The sequence below is a fragment of the Vidua chalybeata genome, chromosome 3, assembly GCF_026979565.1.
Source record: "Vidua chalybeata isolate OUT-0048 chromosome 3, bVidCha1 merged haplotype, whole genome shotgun sequence".
NCBI lineage: Eukaryota > Metazoa > Chordata > Aves > Passeriformes > Viduidae > Vidua > Vidua chalybeata.
Window position 1 is genome coordinate 84,344,440 of NC_071532.1, and position 18,594 is coordinate 84,363,033.

General features: G+C 42.8%; 1 protein-coding gene across 3 annotated transcripts in view; it reads right to left on the minus strand.

The window, feature by feature from the left end:
* SMAP1 (small ArfGAP 1) overlaps positions 1-16,261 on the minus strand; it is a 90,565-nt gene extending 74,304 nt beyond the window's left edge. For 2 of the 3 annotated variants that reach the window (XM_053938069.1, XM_053938068.1), the window contains exon 1: positions 15,792-16,260. In XM_053938069.1, the coding sequence (XP_053794044.1) occupies positions 15,792-15,909 (118 nt within the window). In that variant the 5' untranslated portion in view covers positions 15,910-16,260. Of the gene's footprint in view, positions 1-15,791 lie in introns of all 3 variants that reach the window. The other variant, XM_053938067.1, reaches the window with a different exon arrangement.
* Positions 16,262-18,594: the final 2,333 nt, after the last annotated feature.

An 18,594-nucleotide genomic window follows, 5' to 3' on the forward strand; every position in this document is an offset into this window, starting at 1 on the left:
ATTGGCCTTCTTGGCCACCTGGGCACACCCTGGCTCACGTTCAGCTGCTGTCAAACCAGCACTTCCAGGTCCTCTTGCATCAGGCAACTTTCCAACCACTCTACCCCAGCCTGTAGCACTGCAGGGCGTTGTTGTGACCCAAGGGCAGGACCCAGCTCTTGGCCTTGTTGAACCTCATACAACTGATCTCGGCCCATGGATAGAGCCCCATGTTGAGATGCCTCTGTGGAGCCTTCCTGCCTCCTTCCAGCACATTAACAGCCCCACCCAACTTGGTATCATCTGTAAACTGACTGAGGGTGCACTCAAGCCACTCGTCTAGATCACTGATAGAGATATTAAATAGGACTGGACCAAAGACTAAGCCCTGGGGAACCCCACAAGTGACCAGATGGATGCCACTCTCTGGGCCTGGCCATCCAGTCAGTTTATACTGAGCAAAAAGTACACCTGTTCAAGCAGCCATGAGCAGGCCAAAGTAAAGTGCCAAATTTCAGGCTCCAGACAGTAGAAATATACTGAAAACATCTATAATGACCAGCCAGATTGTTTCTTGTACCAATCCTCTCTGCTCTATTAGTTTGTGTGGGGATGGAGTTTATTTTTTTCATAGAAACCCCCACAGTGGTGTGTTCTGAATCTGCAACCAAAACAGCATCAATAACACCAATGTTTTAGCTATTGCTGAGCAGTGCTTACATAATGTTGAAGCCTTTTCTGCTCTTCAAACTGTCCTGCCAGTAAGGAGACTGGAGGTGGGCAAGAGGCCAGAAGGGGACACAGCTGAGACATCTGACCCCATCTGACCAAAGGGGCATCTCAAACAACACTGTGCTCAGCAATAAAAGCTGGAGTAAGAAGGAAAAAGGAGAGACATTTGGAGTGAGTAGCTACATAACTGCTACATGTGACAGAACCCTACTTTCCTGGAGAAGGCTGAACACCCACCTGCTGATGCTAAGTAGTGAATTAATTCCTTATTTTGCTTTTCTTGTGGGCACAGCTTTTGCTTTACCTGTCTTTATCTCAACCCATGAGTTTTCTCACTCTTACTTTTCTGAATCTCTCTGCCATCCCACTGGCATCCATATAATCCACATTCACTGCAGACATTCATCTACATTCCTCCTCTACATACAGTCTCACTTCCTCTTCGGGTTATGTAGATCAGATCAAGTAGATTTTTAGGCTGCACCATTCAGCTGTCTTACCTACAGAGAGCTCATTGGCCCACCCTCAAATATACCCACTAATATACCACAGTTCTCAGGAACAGCCTACCTCACAAATAGTCTGACCCCTGAGTTTACTGTAACTATATTATCAATCTTCAGAGCAGAACTTTCAGTGGAGCTCAGGGTACTAAATTAACAGAAGACATGGGGAAAAGAATAGGCTGAAGAGGACAGGCAGAATCACACCTTTTCTCCACTTGAAGCTCCAGTGTCATAGACACAAACCCTTCCCACAAATGCCCAGGACCTGCATGTCAGGATAGCTACACCCCAATACTGCAGTCTGCCCAAGTCTCAGCAAATGGATCACACCTTGGAGTGCTTCAATACCCCTCCCTGAATTTAGGTTTAAGCCAATACACACAACAGAAGGTATCTATGCTCTGTGAGATCTAGATTTTAAAGAGCAGGTGTTAACTTCTGCATTTCCTTAGTCAGTGAACAAAAGAACTATAATCTAGGCATAAATTAACTTCCTGAGGTCACTTAGAGTAACTTGATGTTTCAATCAGATCTAATTAGATCATGCTGCTTAGGGCTTTGTTCAGTTGTTTTGAACAACTCTAAGGTCTATTTCACCAACTCTTTGAGGAAAAGCTCAGTCCACTATTTGAAAATTTGTTAAATCACAAAGTAGCTTGTTTATATCCAATTCAAATGCATCATGCCACACATTCAAGGCTTAAATGTGCTTTGCATTTTTCTAAAGGCATCTTCTTGCTTCCTACAACTATGTTAGTCTCCTGCATGATGATACTAAATTAAATATAATTCAAACTAACACAGTTAAACATTCCAGCATGACAATCATCAATACTCAGACATCATTATATCAGCTACATGTGACTGAGAAAGGAAAGAAGAAATTTACTTTTAAGTAGAGCTCTTCACAGCTGATTTACTTAGATTTGTGTTTCAGAAAAGGGGAGAGAAAGTTGGGAGGGTTTTTTGTGCAAGTTGTTTTTCCAAAGTGATCTTCCATACTTTGTGTAGAAAATAAGTTGTCGCTGTACAGTATTTTTTCTCAAAATACCATTTTCTTCAGATGCCAGAAGAGAAATGGAATACAATACCAAAGCAGTCGGGAATACAGACCCAGGAGTATGAGTTCAAAGCAGGATTAAGATTGTTTGAGAAGTTAACAATTCTCCAAATGTACTCTCAAAACTCTGCAAGCCTCTCAGGCATGAGATCTTGGATCTGTTGTATTTTTCAAATTCCCATTTAAGACCAAACTTTACAAAATCCTTTCATTCCATAAATACATTTTTGGAGTAACTTTTTCAAAACAAGGACTCCATGAACACCCAAGCTCCACAGAAATAGCAGTGAAAAAGACAAGTGTCAAGGGGTATTTAGCATCACTTCTTTCAGAAGTTGCTTGCTCTATGCTGCAGAACGCCTAGAAAATGGAACCAAGGCTTCATAGTCTTTGTTAATGAGAATGACAGTTACTTTGTACTTAGACCACACAAGAAACCCTTGGCAGTTGTGGTGGATAAATCTTGTCTGGTCATCATGCACCATCCAAAGAGGAGAAAATAAGATAAAACCCCCCATGGGTCAAGATAAAGGCAGTTTAGTAAAGAAAAGCAAAGACCATGTGCAGAAAGAAGAAGAAGAAAAATATTTATTCTCCTATCAGCAGGCGATCTCCACTTCCTAGGAAGTCAGGTCTCAGTACACAGTTGGTTTCTCTGGAAGACAAACACCCTAACAACAAAACCACCCCATTCCCCTGCTTCCTCTTAGCTTTACTTTGTCAATTGTTACAGCCTATTCCTTAGGTTTGTTTGGGTCAGCTGTCCTGGTTACGTCCCCTTCACAAACATTCACCACCCAGTGGTCCTTGGGGGGAAGCTGAAGAGACACCCTGGATGCTGCACTTGCACTGCTCAGAACCAGCTTAAACACTGGTGTGTCATCAACACCCCTCTAGAGCTGCAAAGCACAGCACCATGAGTGCTGCTGTGGAAAGGTCCCCCCTTTCCATAGACAACACCAGTACAGCAGCTCAATGCATTTAACGTTGAGGATAACCCACGTATCACTTGGCAATGAGAACAACGACCAAAAAGCCTGCACTCAGTGTCTTACTGACATACCCCTTTGCTTTCACCCCAAGCACGCTTCCTCTGAAGATCTAAAGAGTGCAGTGTGGCATTTGCCATGTTTAAAGGGATATTTCTGTCATTCTACTGGCAACTGAGCAAATACCCCATATATATACACCTTAATGGGATAATCAGTCCCTATACTATAAAAGCACCATTACTTATCAATACATTGGTTGCTTCTATGAATTGTTATGAATGACAAATTTAGGCCCAAATGACTTCAGCACACATTGCCAGGAGCTTATTTCAAATGATCATTCATTCCCGATTGTCCCTTACTGCCATGTTTTGAATCCACCTGCAAGTTCAGTGGCACTCATTAATACCAGGTTACATGATTAATCACTTCCATTGTCTTTTGCACAATTTCTTATAGGACTAGTACTCCTTTAATCCTACCAATGAAGTCCTTTATTTATGAAACTTTATTCATTTCCATTCAAAGACTTCAGTAAAAATGCATTAGATTCTTCTACAGCAATCAGTAGCTGAATGTGGAATATTGCATTCCTTTTCTCATCCATGCAAGAGAGAAAGTTACCTACTCCATTTTTTTTTCTTCTTTCTTAAACACAAAATCATAGCCTGACACAGCTTTTAGAGAAAGAACTGCTCCTTTACCAAATCACACCTGCAAAGTCAGTTGCTTGGCAACATTGCCTCCAGCTATCACACATGGCTGTCCACAGCTCCACTGTGGCAGGCACTGAGCTACAGTCTGTACCTCTTTTTTTCTCCATCATCTACTAGAAGCAAACACCTTTCCTGAAGAGAGGAAAGGGGCAATTGACAGTTTAAGACTATTGAGACAGGCAGAATACAAAAACTACACAGATCAGCTTCCCCCACAAAACTTGTCACAGACTCCATAAGCTACAAACATCAGCACTCCCTATATCCACATCTACCACAGACTTTGCAGCACAATAATGTTCTCTGTTCCTCCAAGTTCTTCCTCCTCTTCAGATCATTACCTCAGATCAGAAAAGCATCTGGCTTCTCTGGTCAGAAGAAGACAAAACTCAGTGTTTTAGATAAGCAGGAAACAAGGCAGGAACTCGGGTTCTCTTGATTGGGTTGTTTCATAGCACTGGGCAGGAGCTCCTTGAGAATACGTACTCAAACACACAAGTTTATCATGTAATGGAAAGCAACAAGTGATCAAGACAAGACAGTGGAAGATAAGCAGGAGCCCAGAGTCTACTGTAAACAAAGATGGATATAAATAGGTATCCATTCAAATTTTAAATTTGCCAAGTTATCGCTAAGACAATAAAGCAGTTTTGTTTGAAGGGATTTTTGTGAAGCCATTCAAGAGAAAAATGTTAAGAGAACTAATATTGCTCAAGCTCTCAGCAAACAATCAAATAAGAGGCCAGAATGGAAGAAAAATAGAAATCCTTAGTATCTTTTATAGATCTGTAGAATCTTTTTTGCCTCAGACTTCCACAGGAAATTGTTGTTAGTCATAACAGAATCCAGAGAAATTTCTGACACAAGGAACAGTAGCTCTAAGCAACTTTCTACCAGCTCCACAGAGCAGTTAAAGTTGTGAAGGTATTCTCCTAGCTAGACTTAAACATTTCAGTCAAATGCAATATATGAGTAACCCTTTTATCATAGCATCTCAATTCCCAGTTGCTTTAAATGGCTAGATTTGAACCTTTTTGTCTCTGGATGCACAAACAACATCAAGATTTCTCTATTGAAAACTCAAAGCTCTACTACAGTCTGTATTTACTACTGTTTAATCACTTTCTCATAAAGGACTTCAACTTTAAACAAAGAATTTACTTTGAGTTGACATAGACTGATACTTGCACACTGGGAAGAAAGAGGAAATAAATTACATGGTATCTGCAGTGGGACTCCATATCAGCTTGTGAGTGATACAACAACTGAAAGGAGTCTGAAGTAGCAGAGACTGGAAAGGATCCTGGAAGATCAGCTAGTCCAAGCCCCGGTGCTCACAGCTCAAAGCACAGCAGGTTGCTTAAGGCTGTTCCCAGCCAGATTTCTGGGACTTCCACATTGCATGCTCCACAGCCTCTCCAGGTAATCTGATCCTAGTCAGCCTTTCCCAGAGGAAAAAAAAAAAAAAAAAGACAAACCGAAATAAAAAAACCCAAAAACAAAATACCCAAACAAAACAAACAAAAAATCACCAAAACAACAACAAAAAAACCTTATCTTTCAGTGGTATATTCTGTGTTTTAATTTGCATTCATTGCCTATTGGTCTTATCACTAAATATTACAGACAAGTTTGCCTCCATCACCTTTACTTTCTGTCACCAGGTATTTATTATACACATACATAAATAAGAACCCCCCAGCAGTGTTCTCTCCTCCAGATTAAACACTGTCAGTGCCCTCAGCCTCTACTTGACTGTAAGGCATACTGACCTTCCCCTTCATGCCACTTTGCTAGGTTTGCTCCAGTCTGTCCCTGTCTCTTTGTGGAGCCCAGAATGGCACAGCACTACAGATGCAGTCTCACCAGTGCTGAGGAAAGAATCTCCTAGACCCCACACACTGACCACTCTCTTCTGGAAATTCAGTCCAAGATGTTTGCCTTCTTTGTGCCAAAGGTGCATTACTGATTCATGACCAATTTTTGATCCACAGCATCTCTTCTGCACTGCCAACACCCCCTCCCTAGGGACAGAGCTTTGCATTTCCCTTTGTTGAACTTTATAACACTCCTGTTGGCTCATTTCTTCCACTTGTTCACTTGCCTGCTCCTGAGTAGCAGCACATCCATCTGGTTTATCAACCACTCCTCCCAGTGGATATCCCATCATGTTTGCCAAGGGAGGGGTCTATCCGGTCACACAGGTTATTAATGAAGATGTTAAACAGTGCTGGCCTCAATAATAATCCCTCAGCTACACCAAAAGGGACTGGCCTCCCACTCAACTTTAGGATGTTGATCACCACCCTGAGCCTGGCATTTCAGCCTCTAAGCTATTTGCAATCCACCTCACTGTGTCTTTATCCAGAAAGCATTTCATCAACTGATCAAAGAAGTTACAAGACAGTTTCCAAAACCTCATGAAAGGTCAAGGTAAGAAAACACCCATCATTCTCATCCAAGTAGCCAGTCATCTTGCTTGGTTCGGTGTGGAAGGCTGTTATCAGGTTGGTCACACATTACAGCCCCTTGATTAATCCATACCAACTACTGTCCATCATTTTTCTTCATGTGTTTTCAGGATTACTTGGTCTGTCACTTTTCCAGGAACAGAGGCAAAGCTGACTGGCTTGTGGTTCCCTAGACATTCCTTCTTGCCCTCTTCAGAGATAGTAAGGACATTTGCTTGAGTTCAGCTCCCAAAACCCACCCCCACACTCACCATGACCTTAGTTAATGAGTCACCACAAAATTACCTTGGCTACCCCATCTCACTCCTGGCTGCATCCTATCAGAGCCCACAGACTTGTATACATCCAGTTTCTACAAGTGATCCCAAACCTGATCCTTCTCTACTGAGAGTACACTTTCCTTGCCTAGAATCACTGAAAACAAGTCTAACTAGGAAGGAACAAAGTGAAGAAGACATTGTTGTTTCCACATCCCTTATGAGCAGTTCCCCTCCCCGTTCAGCAGCAGGCCTACATTTTCTCCATTCTTTTTTCTGCCAATTATCTGTAAATACCTCCTTTGTTGCCATTCACATGAACCTTGTAAGATTAAACCCCACATGGACATTTGCTTTCTGACCTGGACACATTTGCATGCTTGGATGATGTCTCCAGGCTCTCCCTGGGCCAACATATTTCTGCTTCCACCTGGTTATATGCTTCCTTTTTGTGTCTGAGTTTTTTCAGAAGCTCTTCATTCACTCAAGCAAGACCCCTGGTGCCTTTGTACCATTTCCTATTCATTGCAATATGCCACACCAGAGCTTAAAGAAGTAGTCAACCAGCTTTCCTGGCTCCCTTCTGCTCAGAACCATCTTCCAAACGATTCTTCCAAGAAGATCCTTGAATGGAAGAGAATCTTCCTGAAGATTATGGCTGTAATCCTACTCTTTGCTTTGCTGTCTGCAATTCAGATCCTGAACTCTTCTACCTTATGACCACCACAGCCAAGACTACTCCTAACCTTTACATCCTCAACCTGCCATTGCTTGTTTGCAAGAAACAGGTCCTTAACCACTTATATTGAGATATGGGCATCAATGCATGCCAGAAGCTTCCTTGATCACTTATTCCCTGCTGTGCTTTCCCCCCCCCCAAAAAAATAAGAATGGTACAAGTACCCTAAAAGCAAAAAAAAACCTGTGAACATTAGGCTTGCACTATCTGAGGAAATCCTCATTACTACTCCTGACCCATAAACTCTCAACTGGCTCACCCATCTCCAGGTAAAGCTGCAGGCAGCCCCACTGCTCTCACAGCAAATGGCAATTCCCCTTTACCACCATCCCAGCGTGCCCTTCCTAAGCACCTGTACTTACCCACTGCAGTCCTCCAGCTGTGAGCTATCCCACTCACAAATGCCAGTAAAAATCATAGCTCAGTCCTAACTCATTTTACTCTGCCACAATATCAGCAAGCAACTTGCTGACAGTACAGTGAAGACAGATTTAACTAGTCATGGGGTTCATCAGCCTACCTCTTCAGAATCACCTCAACATGAGCAACTTTACCTGTTCACAAGGGAAAATCATTATGTCTAGGAGAATTTAGTTATGGCCACAAGAGACACTGTGAAGCACCAGAGTTCTTAAAGTAAAGCTGAATCATGCTCAAATGAACCTTATGGAGCCAGTCTAAGACAATGTGACATCTGAGCTAAATCAACTGCTGACTACTCCCTGAGTAATGTCTGATAATTGACTCTCTTAAATCCTATAGGATGCATGCATTAAAGAGGGAGTCATCTTTCCAGGAAAGGGTACCTCCCTAAAAGGCTGCTTATCACGTAGATATGTCTAATTGCTTCCTCTGTATAATTTACAAGGACATGATACAGGCTGCAGCACAGTTGCTCACTCTTCTTTATAGCATTCAGACCAAAGATGGAAGACTGCATCGTTCCATTCTGCAAAAGGAAATTCAGGAACAAAGCAAAGTCCAAGTGGTACAAACAGCATCCTGCAGCTTTTTCACATCACTGAAGGGTGGCACAACTGCAGCTTCAGGACAACTTGAAGACCCGCACCTGGAGCCCTGAACAAAAGAACTGGGGTGTTTTGCACTTTAAAAAGGCAAGAGCATGGTCTCACCAATAGCAATAATCACTTTTAAGGAACCGTCCCATCCTTATGGTCCACACAACAGAAACAGCTTAGATTGCCAATAATTTCTGAACATAGGGTGGCAAACTAAGCACATAGAGATTTCTGCATCTGTATAATACACCTCAGAGAATCTAAAGATTTGCAACATAATAAAAAAAAAAAAAGAAGTCCCACAAATATTTCTATTAGTAGTCACAGAAATAATTAGGCTGAAAGGGATCTCTGGAGGTTACCTAGTCTGGCCTATTGTCAAAGCAATGCTAAGTTCAAACCTAAATCATGCTGCTTTGGGTCTCACACAGTCAAGTCAGTTTAAGTCCTGAAGAATAGAGATTGCATCCGCTTCAGGAAAAAAATCCTTCAACTTTGCAAATAATCCAATTCTATTACAAGCTAAACATATTTCCTGTGACTTATTTGAAAATATTTTTCTGCACTGTAAGAGTCAGGAGATGGAAACAAGACCCTTCATTACACAGGCTGCTAGTGTCACCCAACACTGCAACACCCCATTCAGAAGTTCTCAGCGAAGGCTACCATACTTTCTTCCCACTAAATGAGATGTCTTAAGGGCTCTTTTCTTGGGGGAGACAATTATCCCTCTCGGGGCTGCAACAGCAGCAAATTCTTAAGTTTCAGTCTCATCCAACCAGTGTCAGCAACAGGTTAAGAGCAAATGGAACAAGAGCATTGAGGTAGTTTTATTTAGTAGCAGGAAATCAGGAAACAAATCCTGGTTATATAGCCCCAAGAGAGACCAAAGTGAGTTTCTGGTCCCTAAGAGTCTCTGAAGGCACTGTCTTTGACAAAAAGGCCAGAAAACTATCAGCTAAGTACCAGATCATCACTAGGACTTCTAGTGATACAGTTACTTACTATTATTAGAGTTCAAGATATATAATTTCATTTGTTAAGCTTAAGTAAGAACAACCCTGAATCAAAATGCTTTGCCTTCATTATTCCTTATGGAAGGATAAGGAATAATGGCTCCTCACTGGAGAGCCAGAGGCCTCCAGTTGTATCTGTCAATTCATATTCCAGGCTGTTACACTCACATGATCTTTCCCAAGCTTGCAGAAATAATGTGAACCCTGCAACAGAAACACCAGCAATTTCTTGATCTTAGTGACCTGCAGTAACATCTGCTACTTGCAACAACTGGTACAGAATATTCATACAGCACAATCAGCTACTAGTAAGCTAGTACTTTGTGTTTCAACTTCAATATAGGGCTTGAAGTTGCAGCGGAGATGACACGTGAAACTGACCTCCAGCATAGTCCAGCTGTGTTCTGCTCCCCCTAGTGTACTCCCAGGGGTTTCTCCACCTGAGGAGGAAGACAGGAAAGATTTTCACCTGAGGAGGTACAGCAGCCAGTGCCTTGCCCTAGTGTGAGCTCTGTCAACGAGCTGTCACAAAGCTTTCTTACACTGACAATGAAGCAAAAGCTGATGCCTTGCTGAGGGCAGTGAGCTGTAAAGAGTTATTCATCTACTTGAGAAAGAAGTACATTATCCATTAAAGTATACAGGCAAGATTAAAACAGTTAAAAGACCAGACTCCAAACAAGTAAACAGCAAAGCAGCTTCACAAAAAGTGACCATCATACACAAATATTTAAGTTGGTCTCCTAGCCATAGAAGAGATTATATGCAAAACTTGAATGTCTACTCAAAGGAGTCTGAACAGCTGTAAACATTTCTGGGATATTCCAGATTTCTTTCCATAGCTAGTTTGCCCCCTTACTCAAACTATATTTCTTTTCTCCCCCTGCTAAGAGACACCACGCTTGGGATTGGTTAGTTGTTAGGGGAGTTAACTTTAAGTTCTAGCTACACAAACGTTAGTACCACAATCTTTCCTGCCGAGTCTCTCTCCACACTCCCAAGTGCCTGTACCTGCTACTCTTAAGACAGAAGGCCAAGTCTTCAGTCACATACAGATATTCAATGACTGTACAGTACAACTATAAATACTGAAAAGTATTTTCATTAATATTCTAACCAAAGTAAACCAATTTTAATCTGGCTGAACAAGCAACAGTGTCAATGTGCTACAATTTTGGTAACAGATCATTTAAACAGGCTTCAAGCACTATCAAGCATGAAGTAAGTAAACATTAAAAAAACCCAAAAAACCAAGAAACCCAGAACTTCCTCTGATCCAGAAACTTACTTGCCTTTTCTGAAAGCCCAAAACATCTACAGTTGTTTACACTAAGGTCTGAAAGTTTCCAATTATGTTATTTTAACTTGATTACAGTTTAAAAAAAATCTAAAGCAGTTGACAGCTCAAGTAATTGATTTCTTGACAGGGAGATGAATTTACAGACTTCAGTAGTCAATCCATTGGTATTAAAGACAACATCCAAATACAAGCATAGCAGACAGAAAAGGTATATTCTGTCTGAGGTAGCAGCTCAGACAGCTCTCAGCTCAAAGAGAAAATTCACTTTTTTTTTCTTAGAATGGGACAAGATATTCAGCAGAATAGAAGAACTGTCTAAGCAAGTAAGTCTGTAAACTGAAGGCCATCAGATCTGGTCTAGTGTGACTGCCTCTGTAAATGGGGAGCATAAGACTCTGATTACTGTTCCTAATGATGTTTGAAACTAATCTCCTTTTGTGCTTCATCACACACCTCAACTTCTAAGTACTTGATTCAGTATTTAATTTCAGCATCCTAACAACACCAGCCTTGCTGTCAAACAATAAGAACACAAGTCTAAGAGACTTCTGGCATGTTGTAAGCAGGTACTAACTACATAGAAATAGCAAATTATAGCCCCTATAGTCAAAGGGTCTCTGACTGATGTTAACAGTTCGAGGTTTTTTTATTTTGGCTTCATTTGACAGATTTCTAAGAGGTGTTATTGCTTAAGGGATTCAAATATCAGGATTGAAACAACAATTTAAAAAAATGCATTACGCTCCCTCTACAATGAAAAGTAAGAAAAATTCAAATGCTTTACAATAGCTTTCAGCATAGTCTACATACCTGATACAGCTTCTCCTACATCATTCCAATTCCTACCAGCTTTATTTAGTTATACAAACAAAAGGATCACAAAGGAATTTCAGTTGCCTCTTTCAAAACTTCAGGGTGACTTAAGCTACTGTCAACATACCCTACTATTTCCTACAAGTATCAGAAACAGTAGTGTAACTTCTTCCCAGTAATGTAACACTGGGAAGACATCTATTGCCTTATGCAGACAGCAGTTCAGATAGGGATATAAAGAACAGACAGTACACAGACAAGAACTGCCTTGTCAAATGTCATCCCAGGCTCCTCACTCTTTCAAAAGTTTCAGTGATTGCAAAGACAGTTCCAGAACCTTTTTCAGGTTTCTTCCCCACAGAAGTATCATCTAGCCTTTCTGACAGCTGCAAGATTTACAGTTTGAAGGTGACATATGGTAACTACCGTATGGCCCTACAACAGGTAGTTCCCAACACATTTTAGCAGCAACAGTCAGATTCATAGCAGCTATTTAAACAGGCAAAAGGCAAATACAAAATAAAAATCACTTCCAGAAACTGTTGCTAGAGTCAACAATCCTAATTATTACTTAATGCTACTCTGGCAGATGCGTCCTCAGCTGTATTCTTCACCTTACAAAGCCATCCAATGTATCTGCATACCTCACACTTGAAGAAGCAGACTACAAATCAAAGGATGGATTTATTCTTGATACAAGACCACTGTTAATGACAGAAAGATTACTTTGAGGATGACCAAGAAATAACTTTTCTAATTCTTACACAGAGCAAGCATGCGATAAATACTGGAAAGGTGCATACTTCAAACTTCTTTGCAGGCAATGCATATGGCATGGGCAAGGAAAGCTAACTCAGTAACTCAGGAGTGACAGGATGGTAGTGAGATCCTCTATCACCTTTTTTAATGCAAGAAGTAAAAGCCAGCAGAAAAGCCTTATTGGTATGAAGGCAGAGTTCAACAGCATCATTCCAGTAGATGCAATGAAAGCAATGAGTGGTAAATATGCTAATAGGACCACATTACATTTTTTAGGGTCAAAAGGATATTTGTAAGATTTTAAATTATGTCTAGCTACTTAAGAATTGTCAGAGCCTCAAAGAATAGCAGTTAGATATACAAGTACAATCTGCAAGACTTCCACAACCTTTGGATGTGACTGTATCTGAAAAGCAGCCCAGGGTAAATGTAATACTTCAGATTTAAGAGCTACTGTAATACCTAGGGTAAGAGAAAGGAATTAGTTTCAGTTAAATGCCCATGCTGAACTGACAGCTATCTGAAAGACCTATACTGAAAACAATGTTTTTAAATACTGCCAGAATAAGATCCAAGACAACTGCAACTCAGCTAAAACAACTAGAGTTAATCATGAAGATGTGACCCCACAATTAGGTGAACAGAAAAAGAAACAAAACACAGAACTTGGAGGGCCCTACTGAGCAGCAGAAAGGAGAAGGACAGGCAAAGCAGCAAAGCTCACACAAAAGAGGAAAGTAACAGAAACTAAAGTGGACAACACTACAAAGAAAAAAAGAATACATTACATTAAGAAAACTAAAGACTGAACTAGGACGGACAGAAGAGAAGTCCTTAACATTTTGTCATGTTAATGACAAATAGCTTCATGTTAATTTCTGCAGAATCCAGGATGAAGAGGCTCTCCAGTGGAACTGACCATAGGGAACTCCAGACTACTAAACACGACTAGAGATGAAAGGGGTGCTGTTAGTGTCGCAAGATGTGAAGGAGACCTCACAGGCTGGGGAATGGCAGACAGCTGGCAGGCTCTGGTTAGCTAACAGAGCCACGTTAATAGCTGCTGCCTCAGACAGCTCTGCATTCCAGGACTAGCAAAACTACAGCTTTGCCAGATAGCAGCAAGTCATGAGCACTCAAACACCATGGATCAAACACGAAACATATTAGGAAAAAACAGCTGACTGTAGTCTTTGAGCAAGAGTTCCACAGTGGCATGCTCATGACAAGCTTGATTTTCAGCTTAACAACTGATAATGTTTCCTTTTTTCTGGGCTGTCTCCTGGAAGTATACAGAAATCTAGACTTCAGGATATAATGGAAGCATCTCAGCATTGTTCACACAACCCTCCTTCCCAGAAGGAAACTTCCTAAACTTCAAGTAAGACATCTCCACAAACTGTGTATATATGGGCACATCTCAGGTGCTTTTAGAAGAGCTGCAACTAAAGCAAGTTTATCATTCCACACTCTTCCTTCCAATTATAAAAAAAACCCCAAAGATACACAGTACAGGCAAAGTCAGATAGCACTACAAAGCTAATACGATACAAGATTTAAAATAAAAATTGCTACAACGGGATGAAGCAAATGCAAATTAAACTTGAAGGGAAGAATAGAATAAATAAAAAAGAAACCACCAAACCACAAGTCCCTCACATTGCATCACCCAGCATTTTCATGCCAGCTTTCCTGGGGACAGCATGAAAGCAAGCCTTGCTTCTGGCATACAGAGACAGCAAAAGAGAAAAGCAAGAGGCTTTCAAAAGTGCCATCAGATTTGAATAGGTACCTAAGTAAAAGAGTCTACTAGAAATTTGAAAACTGAATGAATATGTACTAGCGGAAGACAGCCTGGTCAAGATATTGGTAGGTCCTACAGAACCTGAACAGGAAAAAAAAAACCCAAATTTAAGATACACCAAAGCTTGATCTTACAAAAGAAAGCACCAAAGAAAAGAACAGTGCATAAAACCACTAATTAACACAAATATAAGGAAAAGGAAGCTGAAAGTGTCAGCACTGCTGAACTGAAAGGACAAAAGATCTGGAGCACTGAGGGCTACGGAGATGTACAAACATTTTGACTGAGCGAGAGTCAGAAAGAGAAAATTTGGAAGACAGGACAAGTAATTGGAGAATTCTGGACTCCAATCTTGAGCAACACAGCCCTCAGGCCAATGCTACAGAACAACTTATATATGTATCAGCAAGCAACACCAAGCAGCATTCAGCACGGAAATACGAAGTGCCAATAATACATAAAATATACAAATGTGCTTTTTCCAGAAAGTCACTGGTTACGAAGAGTCATTTACATGGTAACCAGCTGTCAGGGGGCAAGAGGAGCTGTGTTAGGGAATGGTTAGGCAGAGTTATTTACAAAATATAAAGACCCACTTTCTTTGGTGTAATCCATATCATGTACTTCTAAGAGTTTATACTAGGACAATACAGTCTTCTCTCTGATCGTGCACTGCATGACTTGTGTGCACAGTGAAAAATAGTAGCACACACAGATGGGAAGAGGATTTACAAACACAGTGCCATTTCTGGTTGCTCAAACGAAGCTCACTCACACTTCACCTCCACTTCTGTGGAGAAGGACTGAACAAGGCAGCTCTGGCATTAATCATACAGTGTGAACTTCCAATTGTAATTCGGGAAGCATTAGACTTAATAACTTACTGTGCAGCCACCTTACCTAAAGATCTTAATAAACTGACTCTAGATGAAAGAGGGATGCGCTACAATTTTCCATTTGAAAGCAATAGAATCCAAGATAAATACAAATATATATATCTACTTTTGTGCAGGAAAAAAATATATACTAAAGCACTGTAAGATTTGCCAGTGATACAATCTTTAAAATACCATTCATCGCCAAAGCCACATCTGTGACACATTTAACCAGTCAGACATCCAGATTCACAGAGCCTGGCATTCTGACTGAGTCAGCAAGGCAGGGTATATTGTTTTGGACATTCGACATTCAACTCATCTGGCAACTACCCCTGGCATCGGCCAGTCCCTTCGCGAAGGCCACAGCCCGCTCCAGATCGATACCTGGCAGCGCAGGAAGCGGACGCGGCCGTGAAACTTCAGGAAAGGGCTGGGCCAGTCATTGCATAAAGCCCGGCCGGGGGCTCCTCGCTGGAGGACAAGGCGGCTGCAGCCCAGCCCATGGAAGAGCGGAACGCGGCTCACACGGACAGGTCAGCCTGTCTGTCTGTCTGCCCGCCCCGCCGCTGCCCCCGAGCCCGACCCCGCTGCCGCCCCCGGGCCCGCTGTCGGCAGGAGCCGCCCGCCGGTCCCGCCGCCCCTGCGGACGTGGCGCGGCCCCGAGCCGGGCCCCGCAGCCGCCCCGAGCCGGGACCCGCCGGGGGCAGCGCCGCGGCCGGGCCGGGCCCCCGCGCCCCCCGCCCCGCGTACCCTTGGCCTCGCAGTCCGCGCAGTACTTGTTGTCCTCCTCCCGCAGCAGCTTGGCCAGGATGGCCTGGTGCTGCTCGTTCTGCTTCTGCGCCTTCTCCCGGCAGGAGCGGGTGGCCATGGCGGGGCTGGAGCGGGGCCGGAGCGGGGCCGGGAACGCTCCTGCCCTGGCGCGGCCACGGGAACCGGCGGCCGCGAGCGCCGACTTCCTCAACCGGAACTATTTGCGGACGCGGACGCCTCCGCCTCCCTCCCTCCCCGCCCGCTACCGGGATGGCGCGCGCGCACACGCCCACCCTGGCCACGACCGTCCCTTATTCCCGACGTGACAAATAGTCCGCCGGGTCCCTAAGGCCGCGCCGCGATGTCGCCCCTGCGCGGCGCTTCCCAAAGAGCGCAAAAACGCCGGCCTGGCTTTAGAAGGGCACGGAGCGGTGCCCGGGCATGAGGGGTCGGCCGTAGCAGCAAGTGATGTATCCATCCGCCGGCGCGTGAGCCCGCCCCCCAGGTGGTGCCCGGGGCCAGGGCGGGGCCCGGCGCGAGCCGCCGCACCTGTGCGCGCGCCGCCCCGCCCCGCCCCGCCCCGCGCGGCAGGGAGAGGCTGCGGGGAGTCCTGGGGCGCGCGGCTCCAGCGGGGTAAATGCCCCCAGACACACCGCCGAGGGATGGACAGCGCTGTCCTTGTGTTTACCAAACACCCCAGAGCACTGCCAAGAGATCTGCCGGCGCCCATGGGATTGGGGCGCCCTGTGTCCTTGGGACAGTTGTCTCTTTCTGCTGGGGGAGAAGAAAAAAAGAAAAAGCTGTTACAGCCTTTTGATTGAATGGACTCTGCCGTAGCCGGAACTCGCCCTCTGAACTTTCCCCAGCAGTACGTGTTTCTGTCTGAAATAAAGCTTTACAGGCGGCAGAGACCTTACAATGAGGAATCTGGTGCTTTTCCACTCCTGTGTAGGTGGTGAGTTGCTCTGGGAAAGTCAGAGTCGGATCCAAAGTACCTGCAGAAAAGCACAGCCCGGGCTGATCTTCTTGGACCAAGACTGCACCTCAACACTTTCCCCTCAAAATGCCATGTCTCTGTTGTCCCCTTCCTCCATTTTGTATCAGGTCCCTTTGCTGCTGCTGAGTACTCTGTTACAGAGTCTGTTCACCAGTAACATCCTTTTTGTCAGCTCACTTCTTGCTTGCTGCATTTTTTCGCCTCTAATCCAACCCTTCTGGAAAAAGCTGAAGCCTATATATAGCCTATAAAATGCTTATGTGAGGCAGATGGAAATTCAGGTCTTTTCCCTCTCAGCCATTAAATTACTGAATCATTCTCTGTGTCTTTCTCAGAGACAACACTGAATTAGAGTTGCAACAGAAAAAAAATTAAAATACTACACATTACGTTAATTAGGAGTTAAACTAGCACCTGACATGAGAAAATGGGTTTAGATCTCCCTTAAACGGAGAGTTAAGGTCTCCTGTACACTGGGAGTCTCCTGGCCAGTGAATTACTGGGTATGAGGTTGCAAAATGAGGATCTGGAATAAATACATAATTCAAATAGATGGTTTAGCATCCTACTCGGAGCAGGCATTAAGGGTTGAAACCAGAAATATAGAATGGCACAGCAAAGTTGAACTCCAGCTGCCTTACAGTGCCAAAATACAAAAACTTGCAAAAACTTGCTGCATCAGAAGGTGTGTAACACAAATGTTACTGTGTCCTGATATTTGCCATCAGCCCTTGCCTAGAGACTTGATTATGGAAGCACATTAAACATGACATTAAGCAGGACTGACTTCTTCTAGCTGAATACTTTATCTACAAGCATATAACTGTTTTCTAGCCCAAAGTGAGCTACTTCCTCCGTTTTTTACTGTTTTTTTGTTTGTTTGTTTGGTTTTTTTTTTTTTTTTTTTTTTTTTTTTTTTTTTTTTTTTTTTTTTTTTTTTTTTTTTTGAGAAAACCAGCTTCAGCTAGAAAGGGAGCTTCTACTCCTTGCTGTTATCCCAGGACTCTGAGAAACAGGATACTTGTATGCTTGTCAAAAAGGCAAGAGCTGTGGGTAGAGAGAGTAAAGGACATGAACTTGCTTCTCATGTGCTAGATAAGCAACAGCATTGCCATTTTAGAAGAAACTAGTAGTTGCTTTTCTATGTGACAGGCTTGACCTGTGGTTACACGTAGTCTGAAACTTTCTGCCATATTGCCAGAAGGTATCAAATAGCTTTAAGCAATTGGTTTAATGTGCATCAGATTCTCTGATTCTAAAACAAATACAGTGATGATGCTTTCCATGTAAAGTGGCTATTGATGCAGTTCCTGTGCTTGAAAAAACCTACACAACTGTGCAGACTGTCTTGTTCAGTGTATGCTTTTGCCCTTAGGGCCTTAAAACTAAATGTTATGTCTTGACTGATGTGGGATGTCATCTTCTAACTGTTGAGTATGATGATGTGCTTCTTGTGTTCAGCTCTGAAAATTATCCTTCTTCTGTAATGTAGTAGAAATATGAAATCGCCTATTTCACCATGAGGTGAGATGAACAGGTTATTAATATTTTAATAGATACTGCTTTGAAAACAGCGTGCTGTAAATACATCATTAGGTGTTTCCCTCAGAGCACAAATGAATTGAAGGAGAACAAAAATGTATCCCTTCTGTGCCTTTGTTGCTTTTTCTAGATCCTAAACAGTAGCAGAATGTTGTAGATGTGAAGTTATTCCAAAAGCATTTTTCTGAGGGAGAAAAAAGGAAGAAAATATGTTTTTCAGGATACAGTATGATTATAGAATGCGTTCAGGTCTGCCCACACCAT